The sequence below is a fragment of the Patella vulgata genome, chromosome 3 (assembly GCF_932274485.2).
Source record: "Patella vulgata chromosome 3, xgPatVulg1.2, whole genome shotgun sequence".
Lineage (NCBI taxonomy): Eukaryota > Metazoa > Mollusca > Gastropoda > Patellidae > Patella > Patella vulgata.
In genome coordinates, this window is record NC_065881.2 from 71,250,361 (window position 1) to 71,268,526 (window position 18,166).

The 18,166-nt window shown below is 36.2% G+C and overlaps 1 protein-coding gene and 1 long non-coding RNA gene across 2 annotated transcripts; one reads left to right on the forward strand and one right to left on the reverse strand.

Annotated features, from left to right (window-relative positions):
• Positions 1–249: 249 nt before the first annotated feature.
• LOC126815051 (serine proteinase stubble) lies at positions 250–11,215 on the forward strand. Its single transcript, XM_050540582.1, has 7 exons — positions 250–382; positions 5,412–5,537; positions 6,239–6,614; positions 8,105–8,325; positions 8,599–8,745; positions 10,423–10,583; positions 10,990–11,215. Exons 1-7 carry the CDS (start codon positions 328–330, stop codon positions 11,152–11,154), a joined length of 1,251 nt encoding a protein of 416 aa, XP_050396539.1. The 5' UTR covers positions 250–327; the 3' UTR covers positions 11,155–11,215.
• Positions 11,216–12,256: 1,041 nt separating this feature from the next.
• LOC126815053 (uncharacterized) lies at positions 12,257–14,608 on the reverse strand. Its single transcript, XR_007677831.2, has 2 exons — positions 14,382–14,608; positions 12,257–13,255 (listed from the first exon to the last, which is right to left on the reverse strand). It is a non-coding gene; the product is annotated as an uncharacterized LOC126815053 (long non-coding RNA).
• Positions 14,609–18,166: the final 3,558 nt, after the last annotated feature.

An 18,166-nucleotide genomic window follows, 5' to 3' on the forward strand; every position in this document is an offset into this window, starting at 1 on the left:
AATATTACACATTGTAGCGAACAAATCTACAGAAATGTCGATATCGTTTTTTGGGGGGACTGATATTAAAAGTGTTTTTCTTTGACAACAATATGACCGCCATCTATTTGATTAACACAATACACAGTTTTAAAGGTACATGGTACCTTGATTTTACTCAGGTTCTGGCTTATGCATTGACCAGGATATTTACTGTTGAGGCGTTGCTCTCTTTCTTTATAAACTAGAATCTTAGAGTTGTTGGACCATCAGGTTTCCGAAGGTATAAAAGGCAAGGGGTGCACAGACACACATCAGTTGATCAGTAAAGTTGTGATACTTAGCATTATGAAGGTTTTAGCAGTTATCCTGGCACTCTGTGTCGGCACATCTTCTGCTATTTGTAAGTATTAAAAACCAGTTTCTTGTGAAATTGGGTGGGTTTTTTTAGTTTTTTTATGGAGATTTTGTTAATTTTAACGGGTAACTGTCACGAACTAATGCACTTTATACCGCAGACAATTTTATTTAGATGTAAAATTGCCAAATTTCTCGAGAAATTTTATTATAGAAGAACCAATAGCCGACCATTTACGCGAAGTTTATTTTATTGATAGGGATTAGAATAACTACCCTCGACCCTCAGTGCCCATAAAAATATGTGATATATTTCGACATTATCTAAGAACTAGATATTATGGAAACGTGTTATCATTTATTAACCAAATGACAAAGGCAGATCTTGGTGGTATTGAAGCCGGGTAGATGTGTTTCATACTAAACTTATACTGTATGTCGACAATTAGCCCCGCTTGAGAATATACACTAAGCTAGATGACCGACATTTAAAAATCTAAATCGACTATACATCGCGAATTTTGAGAAGTATTTATTCCGCTTCCATTTAATGAAATAAGGTTTGTTTAGTTTTTGTGTGTATGGCAGATGTTAAACGGAGAAGATACACATTACAAAATACACATGGTATATTAATTTTTGGATATAGCGACCATTCAGGGCAGAGGTATATTTTTGAAGTAGTTATCTCTTTGTGTGTTGAATGGATGTGTCGGTGCCCATCCTGATTTTTTAAAAAAGACAATGAAACAAAACAACCGAACGGGATTTCAACGCTACGACTATACACCAATAAGCAAACTGGTGAAATGATGTAGCAATATTGTATAATATATGTAAATAGTTTTATAAAGTTAAAATTATATTTTTCATAATGTGATTCTATCATGACTCCGGGTACATGTATTAGTGAATGACCTCATAATTAAAGGGGCATTATGGAAATTAGATAAAGATTTGTCAGTTCTCGCTATAATACTTAAAAAATAGATAAAGTATATAGAATATGCTGACAGTTTCAGTCAAATTGCTCTACTATGAATTGTAATATTAGCTTTGGAATTTTAAGTTAGCCTCGATCATCATTACTAAAGGCGGTACGATAAAAAACAAAGTTTTGATTATCCATCACAAAATGTATTTCCATCCGCTAAATATCACAGGCTAGCGATGGCATCGAGCGTTGATTAAGTTAATTAATGTCTAATTAATCATTTAGATAACATTTCAGGCCTAAAGAAAGACCAGAAATGGGCAGATTTAGCTCTTGCATATTTTTGGTGCCTCAGTCTTACAACAATTAAACCGGGATTCAACTCATGTCCGGTCAAATAAACAAGGCAGGGTTAATATACAAAAATCTAAAAAACTCCGATACAATGAGCATTTACAAGCTTTCGATGAAAGGGTCAGTTACTCAGTGTAAAATTCATGCCCAGCTCTAAATTTTTTCTCATGACTAACCGAGCAAACCTAACAAATTTGAAAAGAATTAACTGGTCGTAAAAGTAGATGGAGTATTGACTGAAAATTTGACATTCTGTGATACCAAAGAGATTTGTCGATAAAGTAGGATCGCAGCGGTTTCGAAGATGGTCTACGTAGAGGGATATTTTAGTGTGGCTTGATTCTATGGATTTCATATATTGTAATCTTTTAATCATGCCAATTATTTGCAGCTAAACCGTTGAAACATTTTCTCTAAATTAGATTTACCTCAATTAAAAGTATTTGAAGTTTTAAGAATTTTTGGGCAGATAATTCTAATTGAATATATAGCTTACCGTGTGTGCCCTCTGAATAAAAACCTGACGAGTTAAGCTAATCAGTGGTTATAATTGCCGTTATGAAAACAGTTAACATTGATTAAAGGAGCTAAGTCTCTAACTCAATATTTTCCATAATATTCGATTTTAACATAAATCTTTAAAAACCTATCACAATCGGTAATTGAATGTATATGAATTTAAGTACTGGTCGACACTACGTAGACACTTTAATTTGTTCTCATGTCTACGTCATGTGTAATGCAAACGATAGAGAAACCCAACTTCCAAGGGATCGTTTAGTTGTATTTTCTATTTGTATACATGACAAGAACAACAATTAAACCGGGATTCAACTCATGTCCGGTCAAATAAACAAGGCAGGGTTAATATACAAAAATCTAAAAAACTCCGATACAATGAGCATTTACAAGCTTTCGATGAAAGGGTCAGTTACTCAGTGTAAAATTCATGCCCAGCTCTAAATTTTTTCTCATGACTAACCGAGCAAACCTAACAAATTTGAAAAGAATTAACTGGTCGTAAAAGTAGATGGAGTATTGACTGAAAATTTGACATTCTGTGATACCAAAGAGATTTGTCGATAAAGTAGGATCGCAGCGGTTTCGAAGATGGTCTACGTAGAGGGATATTTTAGTGTGGCTTGATTCTATGGATTTCATATATTGTAATCTTTTAATCATGCCAATTATTTGCAGCTAAACCGTTGAAACATTTTCTCTAAATTAGATTTACCTCAATTAAAAGTATTTGAAGTTTTAAGAATTTTTGGGCAGATAATTCTAATTGAATATATAGCTTACCGTGTGTGCCCTCTGAATAAAAACCTGACGAGTTAAGCTAATCAGTGGTTATAATTGCCGTTATGAAAACAGTTAACATTGATTAAAGGAGCTAAGTCTCTAACTCAATATTTTCCATAATATTCGATTTTAACATAAATCTTTAAAAACCTATCACAATCGGTAATTGAATGTATATGAATTTAAGTACTGGTCGACACTACGTAGACACTTTAATTTGTTCTCATGTCTACGTCATGTGTAATGCAAACGATAGAGAAACCCAACTTCCAAGGGATCGTTTAGTTGTATTTTCTATTTGTATACATGACAAGAACAACAATTAAACCGGGATTCAACTCATGTCCGGTCAAATAAACAAGGCAGGGTTAATATACAAAAATCTAAAAAACTCCGATACAATGAGCATTTACAAGCTTTCGATGAAAGGGTCAGTTACTCAGTGTAAAATTCATGCCCAGCTCTAAATTTTTTCTCATGACTAACCGAGCAAACCTAACAAATTTGAAAAGAATTAACTGGTCGTAAAAGTAGATGGAGTATTGACTGAAAATTTGACATTCTGTGATACCAAAGAGATTTGTCGATAAAGTAGGATCGCAGCGGTTTCGAAGATGGTCTACGTAGAGGGATATTTTAGTGTGGCTTGATTCTATGGATTTCATATATTGTAATCTTTTAATCATGCCAATTATTTGCAGCTAAACCGTTGAAACATTTTCTCTAAATTAGATTTACCTCAATTAAAAGTATTTGAAGTTTTAAGAATTTTTGGGCAGATAATTCTAATTGAATATATAGCTTACCGTGTGTGCCCTCTGAATAAAAACCTGACGAGTTAAGCTAATCAGTGGTTATAATTGCCGTTATGAAAACAGTTAACATTGATTAAAGGAGCTAAGTCTCTAACTCAATATTTTCCATAATATTCGATTTTAACATAAATCTTTAAAAACCTATCACAATCGGTAATTGAATGTATATGAATTTAAGTACTGGTCGACACTACGTAGACACTTTAATTTGTTCTCATGTCTACGTCATGTGTAATGCAAACGATAGAGAAACCCAACTTCCAAGGGATCGTTTAGTTGTATTTTCTATTTGTATACATGACAAGAAACACTTTCCTTCACTTATGCTGTTATAATTTTTTAAAATTTTTTTATATAATTAACTCTCTGGCGGACTTCTGCTGGTAATTCATTTTTTTTTTAAATTTTCTATATTTAACTCTCTGGCGGAGTTTTTAGTAGTAGATCCTATTAACCCGAACTGGTTTGGTGTTACTTTTGATACCTTTTTCGCGGCCGCAATAGCACTGAGTAAGCTACGTGGCGGTGGTACAAGAACGGTTGAGGATCATTGCTTTAGCTATAATCTTTTAGATGAGTTTATATTAGTAAATGTACAGGCCGTGGTAGAATTTATAGTTAAGAATAATACTATCTGGATAATTTGCACACTTCGTTAAATTAACGATGTATCTGATGCATTTTGTCGGAAAATACCAAATTTCTCACTACTTAATAAACACTTTTTGAAGGGGCGGATCCAGGAGGTTTTGCAGGAGGGGGTTTGCCCGGTACCTGAGACAATGTATCTTTGACTAGGGGTGTTACCATTTTTTGACTGATAGTCCTGTTAGAAATTTAGCTTTTATAATATCTGTCAAATGTTGCTCAGTGTCAAATTTGCTATACCACTAATTGCAAGAATACCTACCGTGATTTGCATCTTTAAATCGGAACTTCTGTATATGTTTTCCATTTTAATTGTGATAAGTCAAAAATAACCAAAAAATTATTCTCTTAAAATGAAGAGCACGTAGTTCTCTTCCAATTGATGTAGAAATCATCATCCTTACTCATTTTCAAATATCTTAAAATCACCAAATTATTTTTATGCTCTATGCTCAATTATAATATTTTATAGTGAAAAAATATGATAAGTCAGATTTAACATTTATATGTATTATATAAATGTAATATTGAGTGCAATAACATAATATTGCGGCGGCTACTGCAAATATTGTACAAATATTTGTAACAAACCATCTTCCAAATGTGCAAACCATTACAAGGATTGTCAGATGATCAGATAAAAACTGCCATATATTACACATAATATTATTTTAAAGGAGCTGGACTGGCTACCAATCGTACACAGAATATATTTAAAAATCCTGTGTATTGCCCGGAAATGTCTAAATAGAAAAACTCCAGAATATCTTAACTAGATGTTTTTTTTAAAATCTGGATGTATCTCCAAACACACCTACATTAAGGTCAATTGTAAAAATGTGTAGATTTGGTAAATTGTGTATGAGATGGCTACATAAACCTAAATTTCGCCAAGACTAATCATACCAACCAAGGAAATTATTACTAAACATTACGAAAATTATTACTAAACATTACGAACATTATTTCTTAAGTACCTTAAATTAATCTGCTGGTCTTGTTCATTTTGTTTTTGTTTACAGCATGTGCGGACTTACACCCTGGTAAAAATGCCATGTGTTTAGCATCATGCGAGGGATTTGGCGTCCCTTCGTATCAAGCATTGGCAATTTACGCATGTGCTGGAACCAAATGCTGTGTTGAAGAAGGTAGGTCGATCTAATGAACTGTTTAGTATGTTCTCCAATCATAGCATGTAACAGCGAAAAACAAGACGGGTGGTTATTGGGTACGCAGGTTGGGTTGGGGTGGGGCATAGATGAAAAAAGAAATGGGGTTTAGCGTCCTAGTTTTCTGCACCGACATACGCAACACTGTGCTATGAGGGAAATTTGCCCGGACAGCAGCTTTATATGGCATACTCTTATTAAGACGTTGGTTAATTGGTACGCAGGTTCGGGTGGGATGAGCTCACGAAGACGGACATACACCACACTGTGCTATGAGGAAAATTTGCTCGGACAGCGGCTTTATATGGCATGGCATACTCTTGTTTCGAATTCCAAATATCAAGAGTTCTTTTACGGATACACGGGACCTTGGCTTCTCGTCCCATCTGAATGACTAAACACTGTTCCCCCGTTCTGCAACCTTGACATGGGGAAACCACGCCGGAAAATCCTGAGGAAATTTCTAGGCCAACACCAGGAGCCAGCGTTTTACTCCATGAACCATCGCGGCTCCCAAGAAAAATAAGGAAAATAAACTTTAATCTGTGCTTTGTGGCAACTTGTTTAAAATCTATAATTTTATAAAATGAAGCTTATACATCGTGCTTATACTATTTACAATAACATCAACAAAAGATTTGCTTGTTTTTGCTTGTATCCATATTTGAATATATTTTCAGAACAAACAACAACAACAACGACAACAACTGTTGCTCCTACCACTGTTCCCACATCTACTAGTACCGCCGTGCCAACAACAACTGTTGCTCCTACCACTGTTCCCACATCTACTAGTACCACCGTGCCAACAACTACAACCCCAGAACCAGCTCCCCCTGTTGAACAACAGTGTGGAGTACAGCCAGAAGATGTTACTTTTAGGATTTTGGGTGGCTCCCCAAGCAAAAAGTGTGACTGGCCGTGGCAAGTATCCATTCGAGGAAGATCCGGTGAAGATGTTGAACTCGATCCTTCAAGTTCTAACAGCGTCCCCTTCTGTAATGGTGTCATAATTGATGAAAACCATGTTGTTACAACCGCTGCTTGTGTCATCTTGTAAGTTAATAACTATTTTAGTTTTGGTGGTTGTTTCAGTGAATATTTCAAGAGGTTTTTTGAATCGCGGCAATTTTTAAAGAAATGAAATGAAATGGGGTTTAACGTCTTACTGTTCTGCTCCGACAGGGCTAATGAAAACGGGAATACGTCATGCAGTGTGCTATGCAGGACATTTTTCTCGAATAACGGCATTATGGTCTACTCTTATATCGAATTCCAACTGTGAAGGATTCTTTTACCTATACGGGAATGCGTACACGGGATCCGTGTCCCGCACCACTGATAAGGAGAAACCACACCGGAACCACGCCCCCGTAGCACGCGACATGGCGTATGTCCGTCTTGATTATCCCAGTTGGAGCAGAGAATTAGGACCTTAAAACCCATTTCATTCATTCAAAAGTCTATAGTAGGTGGCCGTTATTTATAGAAAATTAGAATTCCATATCACTGGCTAAACCCCTCACTCAATATTATCTTAATTTGCAAATGAGCGGTCTTAAGACACAGTGAACATTTTGAAATCAGTACTCGACTTGGTGTAGAGCCGGACTGGTGGTCCAAAGGCCCACCTGTCAGGTCATTGACCAAGGCCCAAACTACTAGTCTAGTATGCGCCGAAGGTCGCGTCCCTCGAGCGTCCGAGTGGGGTCTGGGGGGGGGGTCTCCCCCATGAAAATTTTGAAAATTGACAACCGCTAACCCATTTTCCAAGCATTTCAGACCAAAGTAGAAGAAGGCAAATTTTTGATTTCCTGGTACAATTAGATAACAGAATGACCTAAGAGAACTATCATTAGATGAATTTGAGAATTCTCTTCAGTGTCAAAAACAAAAAACTTTTATTCTCCGTGATGAAATTAATGCAAATTATAACATACATACAGTACACGTATTTGACGCACATCACAGAATATATCGAGAATCTTCGAACTCACAGAAGTAAACGAATATCATTATAAGCTCATGAACCTCACGAGCTTATGATGATATTTGTTTACTTCTGTGATGATAACTGATAATTGTTCTCTAAAGAAGTAACAAATTATTTCTTTAGCTTCAAGGATAGCCAAAGTATTCTTCGGGTCTTTTAGGTTGATGGCACTAGTCAACTATAATTTTATAATGTTGTGACAAGTTGTTTGTCATTCATTTTTTTTCCTAGTCGTTTTTTTACCATCTTTTCTTTCTCCTGTCCTGTGTCCTGTCCTCTCATTCCTTCTTTCTTTTCTTTCCTCCCCCTCTCCTTTCTTTATCTTTTCTTTTTTTCTTTCTCTTTTTTCTTTATAGGCTTAGGCCCACCTGTCACGGACCTGTCCGGCACTGACTTGGTGTAATTGTCAATTGGTCATCTCTTTTTAAATACAGAACTGAAATGGGTCATTTTGGACTGATATCCCTATAATAGATCCAACTTTGGCAATATAGTAGTTTTAAAGGGATTAGATAGTCCTAAAATCACAAATTGTGATTTCTTTACTTGACAGAGCTACTGCCTTTGCCAGTGGACCGGCTGAAGATAATATATTGGTGATTGCTGGAGAATACGACACACAGTCAGCCGATTTTACTAAAGTTGGAGATGCATTTACACCAAATGAAGTCGGGAAGGGAGTATCTAAAGTCACTATTCATCCAGAATATTTTAAGACTGACGCCTCGACCTTTACTTCTGGGGACCTTGCTTCTGAAACGGACGAAACGGAAGGTAATAAGATATACATTTTTTTATTACTTTATTTTCCACTTTAGCCATCCTTACACGAATTTATATTCATATAATGTAATGTAAAGAAGATAAAATTTCGCCGTAACCACCCTTTCCTTTGCCGTCTAAATTCTTTACTAATTTCATTTTGCCGTCCGATTGGAAGCAGACGTCAAAGCCCCTTTTTATGTTATCTGCACAACTGATTTCTACCGACAGCTAAGCCTGAAGGTGATGTTCTTTCAATGTAAAAGCCATTGTTTTATTTTTCAGCCAATAATTTAGCTATTTTGAAATTGATATCACCACTGGAGTTTGGAAGATGTATTCGTAAAGCTTGTAAATCGGACGAGTTAAGTTGGAATACGAAGGATTGCGTTATAGCTGGATGGGGCACTTACTCTGAAGGTTTGGGAGCTGGTAAGTGTCCGGCTTTATGGCCAACTGATATTGTTTATAGACCTTCAAGTGTGTTTTACATCTTCGACTCAGTGATGTTAATAATATATAGGATAAAAAAAAGATGGCAAAAGCGAGAAAAGTTATATACTGGACTTTGTCACAATATATTTTGGCTGTGTCAGGTTTTTGTGTCCATATAAATGTAAGCAATTAATGCAAGGTGTGAACAAGGTGGACGTTAAACCCCATTTCTCTCTCTCTCTCTGATCATAGTAGCTCGGCACAACAACCTTTGCCTACCCCAATCAGCTGCTGTATGTTTAAAAACACTAAGCTTATACATCCTAAAATAAAATACTTTAATAGTTTGATGTTTGTATAAAGTTTTAAAAAGATTTCTCTGAACAGATAATGAAATATGCTCTAGAAATGAAATCGGGACAGAAGGGAGGTCATCAAAAAATAAAATAATAGGTTGATAAATGTAAAAGTGTTATAAAGGTATCTTGAACAGTCTCTGAGATATGCTCTAGAATAATAATTATATACCAAAAAATAATTCAATTGTGTAGTAAAAATCATTCAACAGAGAATTATTTTCCATGGCAACGCAAAAATTATTAAATCCGACAAATTTTTAATTAGCAAAAGGCACAACTACTGTAATAGGATGATGTGTGTTCAAAGTTTCAAAAAGATATTTTGAACGATTTATGAGAAATGCTCCGGAAACAAAATTGTGCATAAAAACTAAGTCAAATTTGTTTCCATGGAAACACAAAACTGATTAAATCCCCAAAATTCCAATTTAGCAAAAGGCACAATGAGATATGCTCTGTAAACAAATTAGAACACCAAAAACTAAGTCAAATTTGTTTGCATGGAAACACGAAAAATATAAATCCCAGAAAATCCTAAATAGCAAAACGCACAACTATCACAGACTGATGTTTGTACAGGTGCCAAGAAGATATCTTCAACGATGTATGAGATATGCTCCGGAAACAAAATTTGTTTCCATGGAAACACAAAATATATAAATCCCAGAGATGTCTAAATAGCAAAAGGCACAACTACTGTAATTGGGTTGATGCCTGTACAAAGTTTCAAAAAGATATCTTGAACGGTTTATGAGATATGCTTCGGAAACAAAATTATACACCAAAAACTAAGTCATATTTCTTTCCATGGAAACACAAAAAATATAAATCCCAGAAATGTATAAATAGCAAAAGACACAATTACTGTAGTAGGTTGATGTGTGTACAAAGTTTCAGAAAGATATCTTGAACGGTTTAGGAGATATGTTCCGGAAACAAAATTGTACACCAAAAACTAAGTCAAATTTGTTTCCATGGAAACACAAAAAATATAAATCCCAGAAATTCCTATATAGCAAAAGGCACAACTACTGTAATAGGTTGATGTGTGTACAAAGTTTCAGAGAGATATCTTGAACGGTTTATGAGATATGCTCCGGAAACGAAATCGTGACGGACGGACGGACCCCATTTCAATATCCCTCCCTAACTTCGTTCGGCGCGGGATAATAATCAGTTTAAAGAAAGGTATTGAATTATAACTTCAGTCACAAGAGAGTTCAGAAAGGGCGATAATAATATAGGTTTATATTAATTGAATGGAGTAAAGTGTTGGTGTGGGGTTATACATGTATATTAATTCTTTTGTTTTCAGAATTAACTACCAAGTTGTTAACCGCTGAAGTTGAGTTGATAAAACCGGAAATATGGAATCTTGTTAATAAGCTTTGTGATGATTCGGATACTCTGATTATCAAACCGCTAACAACATTCGCAATATTCAAAGATAGTGCAATAAATGGCAGTACTTGCATGGTAAGAGGCTTACATTAATTTGTTTGATGGATGTCTGATAGGGCGGCGCAGAAGCAGTTTAGTTACGTCTGATATAGTTTGTGGTTGGTTGGTTTGGGTGGGGGTTGCGTGGGTCGCCCATAATTCAAAATTGACGATGTAATTCCTTCATTGCATTACGTAGGTCAGATTCAACAGAGGACCGTGGATCTTAAAACCGGTCCGGTCATCATTCGCCTGCTAGAGGTCGGCCCATTATATATCCAGTAATATGCTGCTTATATGAGAAAATATAGCTAATTTTTAATCAGCAGTCTCATGCCACACGTCATTATCAAACGCTCGTAAGACCAGTCCACGGTATGATATTGTATAGTTATATCGCCCCAGTTTCATGTTTAAAATATTCTTGCATATATTTTTTTAGAGTGATAATGGTGGTATGGTTGTCTGTAAGAACGGAGAGGGCGGATGGGCATTGGAGGGTCTCATCAACAGACCATCATTCGACGCGTGTTCACCCGGAGACCGATTTCTTGTAACAGATATAAGCGCTGCTCAAATGTGGATAAACAATGTGACCATGGTGTAGGTGACTCACCAATAAGATGGCCTCCTTCATTTATTTTCAGAGATAAAAAGTTTCAAGCCTTCATGTTAAACGTTGTTTTTATTTAATTATTCAAATTACAAGACAGGGAGAGAAATGGGTTTAAAGTCCACTCGACACAACCACAATTCAATGTGGGTGTATAAAAATGAAAAGGCTATATCCAGTAACACATTGCGCCTATCGGTGCAAAAGTGAAAAAAAGGCAGTATTGCCTGTAGTTGAATAGAATTTACTAATATATACCCTTCAAAAAAAAGTAGGGGATATTGAAATGCAATTAACTATGCAGGTTGTGGTATTATAAAATAGTCATGGACACTTGATGTGCTTTGAGAGTATGTTCACGAATGAAGAACTTATCGCCCCAACAGAATCACTGAGCTGCATGTGCGCCACGCAATAGCGCCATACACGTGGGAGGGGTTCATTGTCAAATTTGACACTTCAAGGAAGGGTTGATGAAAACTGACGCTTGCTGGTTTATCCTATCCATGTTTGCTTTCCTATCGGTTCTTGCATAAGATTTACTGTTTAGCATATCTTTGCTTTAGTGTGTTACGTTTAATTTGATCGGGAGACGTGTTCGTCGACGTCACCGTCAACCGACAACACTGCAAGAATTGGCCGTGGCACTGCAAGAGGAGTGGGTCAGATTGCCCCAAATCGTGATTGGGCGGTTAATTAGGAGCATGCCACGATAGACAGTGTATCTCTTTGCGAGTGAAATGGGGCCGTCAGATAAGCCGCCCATATGAACTGTTTATGTTCATGTGTAGGCAATTGGCCTCTTATTAACATACACTGGTTACCTCTAATAAAAACAGCAGTGCATTTCTGCAGTTTTGTATTGTTTCTGAATATCCCCTACTTTTTTGGAAGAGTATATGGGGGGGGGGCTATGTTTTTGTCCAAACGGGTAATTTACACCCCTTCTTACGTTCTCCACCAACAATCCCCTTGCACTTCAATTCACCCCCATACCCCAAATTCTTCTCTTGAGATGATTATGTAAATTGCTCACTTGCCTATTCATGATATCCACCATATATTTAGAATGGGACTTTTGTTATAAAATAAAATGACAGTTTTCTAATAATTTAATATCGATATTACATGAACATAATAAACAATTCATAAGTATACATCAACTACATAGGTTTATATCACAAAGTAAAGTCATAGCGGCAATCAAGCTTTGAGCTGAACAGTGACAATTTTGCCCCCATCCCACCCTAAATATTTTGACAAACTAATCTGTCCACACAAACAACTTGCATGACACAAAATAATTTAGCTCTCACATCTAGAATTCTAGTTATAAAATAATGTATTCATCAGTGCCGGCCGATTTACGTATACGCTTGGCAGGATGAGGCAAAGGGGCCCTCTGACCAAGGTATATAATAATTATGTCTTTCTTATAAGCACTGTAATCTTTAACGCCCGCCATCATCATCGACCTAGCTTAATTGTGTTTAAAACGCACTTTCATCTTCAACTAGTCGTGGGTGGTAAATGCATTGGAAGGGCCTAGTAAGCGGAACAGCTAAATCCGACACCAGTATTCGCCTCTAGTTCTTGTTCTTCCAAATAGGACTTATGCTTTAAGTGTCTAATAAAATGAGGTCTGGGTATGAGAATCAGTCAAGTTGGTATAAAAGTCAAGAGTATTAAAAGTCGTTTGAGTTTCCATGTCAGTTAAAACGGTGAAATCCGGATCATTATATGACTGGGGGTTAGTTTGTGTTTCTGTTGTCACCAGGGAATCTAAAAGAAATGATGTATCCGGACTTGTACTAGTTGAACACATTCAAATGCCTCTCTCAATTTGAGCATGGTTATATCCCACACAGTTGGTCCACCAATTCCGGGAGCAGGTGACGTTTGGGTCTCAATATCCGATAAACCAAATCCAGGAAACAGACAATCTTCGGTTGTTTGCGTCTCCATGTTTGTCATCAAGAAATCCAACAATTCATCCTCGGTAAGGTTAGATGGCAAACCTACTCATGTACACGCGAGGGGAGTGCAGTGGTATGCTGAGTTAGACCACTCGCCCAAACAATTCCCTGAACACTTACTTAAAAAATAAAGATTTTTAACTTTATATCACATCACATTTTAAAATATAAATTCCATCAATACTCTAAGCATCAAGGAGCAAGGTATATTGCTAAGGTTTGTCATCAAAATACAGGAATGGAATCATTAACACAAGTGATGCATTATTTTGAAGCTAACATGAAGATATTTATTTTCTATAGTTGTGGGACAATTTTGATAAGTGAACAGGATTTCTTCGTGTATCTTTGTTTCCATACCATCCAAATAACCAGATACATTTTCAGTGTTAGCCATCTTAACAGAATTATAGGCCCACAGGTAAAGCAGTGCACAGGAGCCCTTACCTACACAACAACTCATAGGAATACAAATGGAAATGGTTGATAAAATAAACCATATATTTATTGTATTGGTACTTCCAACAAAATCTGTATAGTATTTGCCCCTAACCAACTTTTCAGCATGCTCATGCGTTAATTCAGAAAATGAAATGAAATGAAATTCGGTTTAACGTCTTACTGTTCTGCTCCGACTGAGCTAATGAACACGGCATATGCCATATAGTGAGCTATGAGGGAAATATTGCCCGGACAGTGGCGCTATAACCTACTCTTATAATATATTCCAACTGCCAAGGGATCTTTTACGTGCACGCCAATGTGTACACGGGACCTCAGTTTTTCCGTCCCATCCAAACGACCAGACAGCTGTCCTTGCCAGGCCCTCCGTCCTGCATCACTGACATGGGGACCACGCTGTAAAATGCGTTTAGAGAGAGAGAGAGAGAGAGAGAGAGAGATGGGGTTTAACGTCCACTCCACACAAACTAGGTCATTTCGGAACTAACATATGGTTTAATTTTTTTATTTCAATAATTCGCTTACGCGTAGGGGTCTTTAGCAGTGGGAGGAAACCGGAGGACCCGGAGAAAACCCAAGAGGTTGGACAGGCGACCCTACTCCTTGTCACGTACAACCAGGGAATCGAAACCCCGCCAGTTGACTCAATGACAGACCGTATGATACAGCGCACGCGTGCTAACCATTCATCCACCCCCACCCCGCCCCCCCCCCCCCGCCCCGCGTTGAGATAGACACTTATATCTTATATTTAAAGTTATTATTAAATCAACAGAATCTTACTTTTTGTCTTTTTCTAATTTCTTTAATCCACGTTTAGAAGATCTGGCTGAATCCGGTGCCTGATGTTGCTTTCTTTTACAATGTGGTAAGACTGCTTCTGGACTGGTAAAAGGACATCCACATGTAACACATTTAAAAGTAACACCACATGTCTCTCCATGACGTTTCAAATCTCTATCAAAGGCAAACCCTTTTTGACATGTTCCACACAAGTACTTTTTCTCCCCATGAACTTTCCCATAGTGCTTTAAAATCAAACCAATAAAAAATTATTCTGATTTATATATGTAAATAAATAAGTAAATTCTCTGTGATTAAAGGGAAACCACTTCCATTAAGCCACTTGAAATGAAAATGGCATTTGGACTAAGACTAGTAATTATTATTGCATATTTATCCCCTGCTTTCTATCATTTCAGGTGCCAGAGAAATGTTTCATATAGAGTGAAATGATAGAAAGCTGAACACAAGTATTAAAAAAAAGAAGCAAAACAGGTGAGATAAATGTGCATTTCATACACTTTACCAATACATTCAACCTGATCCCCACTTCTGCTCACTAACTGGCTGCAAATTTGGTATTGCACAGGCCTTTCCTCTGACCTCGGCATGTAACTGTGTGGTTTTCGATGAAAGTGTTAAAAAGTCTAATATTGCATCATGATTACTGTTTTAAAGTATTTTCGTGTTTGATTTATATTGAATTCATCTCATCTTTTTACAGAATGCATTTATGTTCAAAAATAAAAATGTTCTGTGGAATTCAAAATTCATGTGCTTTTAAATTTCTGTCTGAAATTCCACAGTTTTCTGATGTATAATAGTGTTTGCAGAATGCTGCACTGCTCATCTGAAAATGCATGGATTTTCATACTCTTTGGCCAGGGCATTACATATATGTTTGTTTATTAGATAATAACAGATTTGTTCAAACAGCAAGAACATGTGAGGTATATAGAACTAAGACTAGTAATTATTTCCCCTTATTTTACGAATGTAGTGCGAGTTATAAATAGACAATTTTTCCCTTAATTTTTTTCTCCCCTCTTCCTGCATTTTTGGGTTGACTTTTTGGTCTAGAATAGGAGAAAAGGGATCAAATTTGCAATTTTATAGTCTTTCTGCGGAGCAATCATTGTATCGGAAGTGAGATTTTCATCCCAGTCAACTTCAAATCCCCGTAGCAAAAAATCTAAACGGTCAACCCCCTGCAAGTTTATGATGAGGAGATTGCCAAATGTGGTCCCCATTGTGCCTATAAAGATTGGAACCAACGGAATGTTGAGCAAAAAGCTACAGCCTGTGATGTTACAGCCATTTAACATTAAGTCAATGGGCAAATAATTACTAGTCTGAGTCCATTTAACATCCCTAATTTCTGCACCGCCCGTGCTATTGAAGACAGGCTACGCCATACAGTGTTCTATGTGGGGAATTTCTCCATGACAGTGGCAAAATGCAGGCAACGCCTCTCTTACCAAAGTCAATGTTGCCATTCAATCCCACAAAAAACCGTACCCTCTTTGTTTTTTTTAGCCAAAATTGTCGACCCTAACAATTTACACATTGAAATTCTGGTATTTAGATCAGTACAAAATGGTATTAATTTTTTTTCTAATTCGGCTAGAAATGCTACAAATAGATAATAACCGTAAACACACGTACATGTAGTTCTTTTTTTGATTGTGGATTGTACAGACAATTAGATACTGGACAATGATATCTATAGACGACATCAGAATTTTTCTCTTTTGGAAGGGATGCTACCTGGAAAAATATTTTAATGAAAATTTACTGTTTAAAGACATTTAAAAGGTCGATAAAAAAATATATATTGGAACCGGATTTACATACTGAAATCAATTTCAAGCAATTAATAATAGATTTGAATTTTAAAATATTGAGGAAAATATAAAGAAGACTAAAATATGTTCAAATGATATTTTATTGTTGTTTATCAAAATTTTTATGTTAGGCTTATCCAGCCGAACAAGCTTGGAAATAAGGCACCTGTCACAGACATTGTTAAACATAATCTGTCTGGTTTCTGTCAGTTTGTCTAGCACAGATTTGTCTATTTTCATCAGGCACAGAGCTGAAAATATCAGATTTGGGTTCTAGTTCATTCGTGCCTGATATTGTCAGTTATAACAAAACTAATTATTTCCAGGCCTCCACCCTAAGTTTGTTCCCTTGGTGATATCTTGTATAACATATGTGCTTTGCTTTCATCTTCCTTAACTTTATTTCCGTCTTATTTTTATTTTTTCAAATAAACATACATACAGACAAAATCTTGTGGAATGTGGTACCGCACAGGCATTTAAGGAGGTCTGAGAAGAATTTTTTGAAAAAAAGGATGTTTTTTCTAAGTCCTATGTCTTGTGGAACTCTTCTGGTGAAAAACACCACAGACCCAAAACACTCTATCAAAATTATTCTAAGTCGAAAATCTTGTGGAATGTGGTACCACACAGGCATATAGGGAGGTCTGAGAAGAAATTTTTGAAATGTTTTAGTTTTATGTAGTAAATAAGATCCACCACTAGTAAATGTTTTATTACAACCTTCTACATCACAGCTTATATTATTATTAACCTTTGTATTAAGTTCTTCTTCTGTTAGAGTAATGTCCACATGTTTCACATCCTTGTCTGCCATTTTATAATCATCTTTATATCATCTATTTTACTTCCAACTCTGTTAGTCTTTATTTCTGTACATAAAACAAAATATATTATGTAAAATTTTACATTAAGAGTTTCCTGTTCGTCCAAACAAAATACACGACTTAGACAGTATGAGTGTGAATTGGTAATGGCAATTCACATGCCCAATTAATGATTTATATAACATTTGAGTATGAATTGGTAATGGCAATTCACATGCCCAATTAATGATTTATATAACATTTGAGTTGTGCATGGGCGAGATTTAAGCTGAACTCCTATTACAAAACTACAGAAATAATTAAATAAAAATAAATTAAGGCCTAAACAACCACCATATTGGTTTTCAATTTGTAGAACAAAAAAGGCGATCGAATAGTCGCTTAGGTGTAACAAAAGCACAGGCATGTCACGCCCACATCCGGTATGTTTTCATTTCAAAATAGTCAGGAATGGTCACCATCTTTTTTGTTATTTAAAATGATCAATTGAAGAGACATAAGTATGGATGGTGATATTCTTTTTCGTGGACATTATGTCCCTTGAGTTTATGTCAACAACATGGAATTCTATACCCCTTTTGAAGTGAAAACATACTTATTTGATGGAGAGACCTACAGTTTTATTGCTGCTTTAGATATATTTTGGACTTTATGATGCAAAATATTATTTGGTGTTTCTTCAGTGTTGTGCAAAACATTTCACGAAATAAGAAAAAAATGGTTGGTGTTCGTTGGTAGATTTGTTTTTGTTTCTGGTAAGGCAGTTTTTCTGTTATTTTTAGAGCAAAAGTACATTGTGGTTGGCTCATAAAGTTACGGTCTGATATATGCCATTATCGAAAGGAACCGAGATCTTTAGGAGATTAATCTGTATTCACGTTTCGTCAAAATCGGATATACATTGTAACCTGTAGGCTAGCTGTCTGTCCACAAAGAAATTGTGAACGGGTGGAAAGGGGCGGCGTACAAAAATGATCATTCGTAAAGTCCTCAAATGGGTTCACCCAAGGCCGGAACACTCTCAATGGGCCGCGAAATTCGTCCAAATCGTCAAAAAACGCACCCGCGCCCACTCGCCACATGTTGATGAATGCCTATCGGACCACTATACAGG

Coding starts and splice junctions, on each gene's coding strand:
- LOC126815051 (XM_050540582.1), top strand. CDS start 328: ATGAAGGTTTTAGCAGTTATCCTGGCACTCTGTGTCGGCACATCTTCT. Junction 383..5,411: donor CGGCACATCTTCTGCTATTT/GTAAGTATTAAA, acceptor TTTTGTTTACAG/CATGTGCGGACTTACACCCT. Junction 6,615..8,104: donor ACCGCTGCTTGTGTCATCTT/GTAAGTTAATAA, acceptor TTTACTTGACAG/AGCTACTGCCTTTGCCAGTG.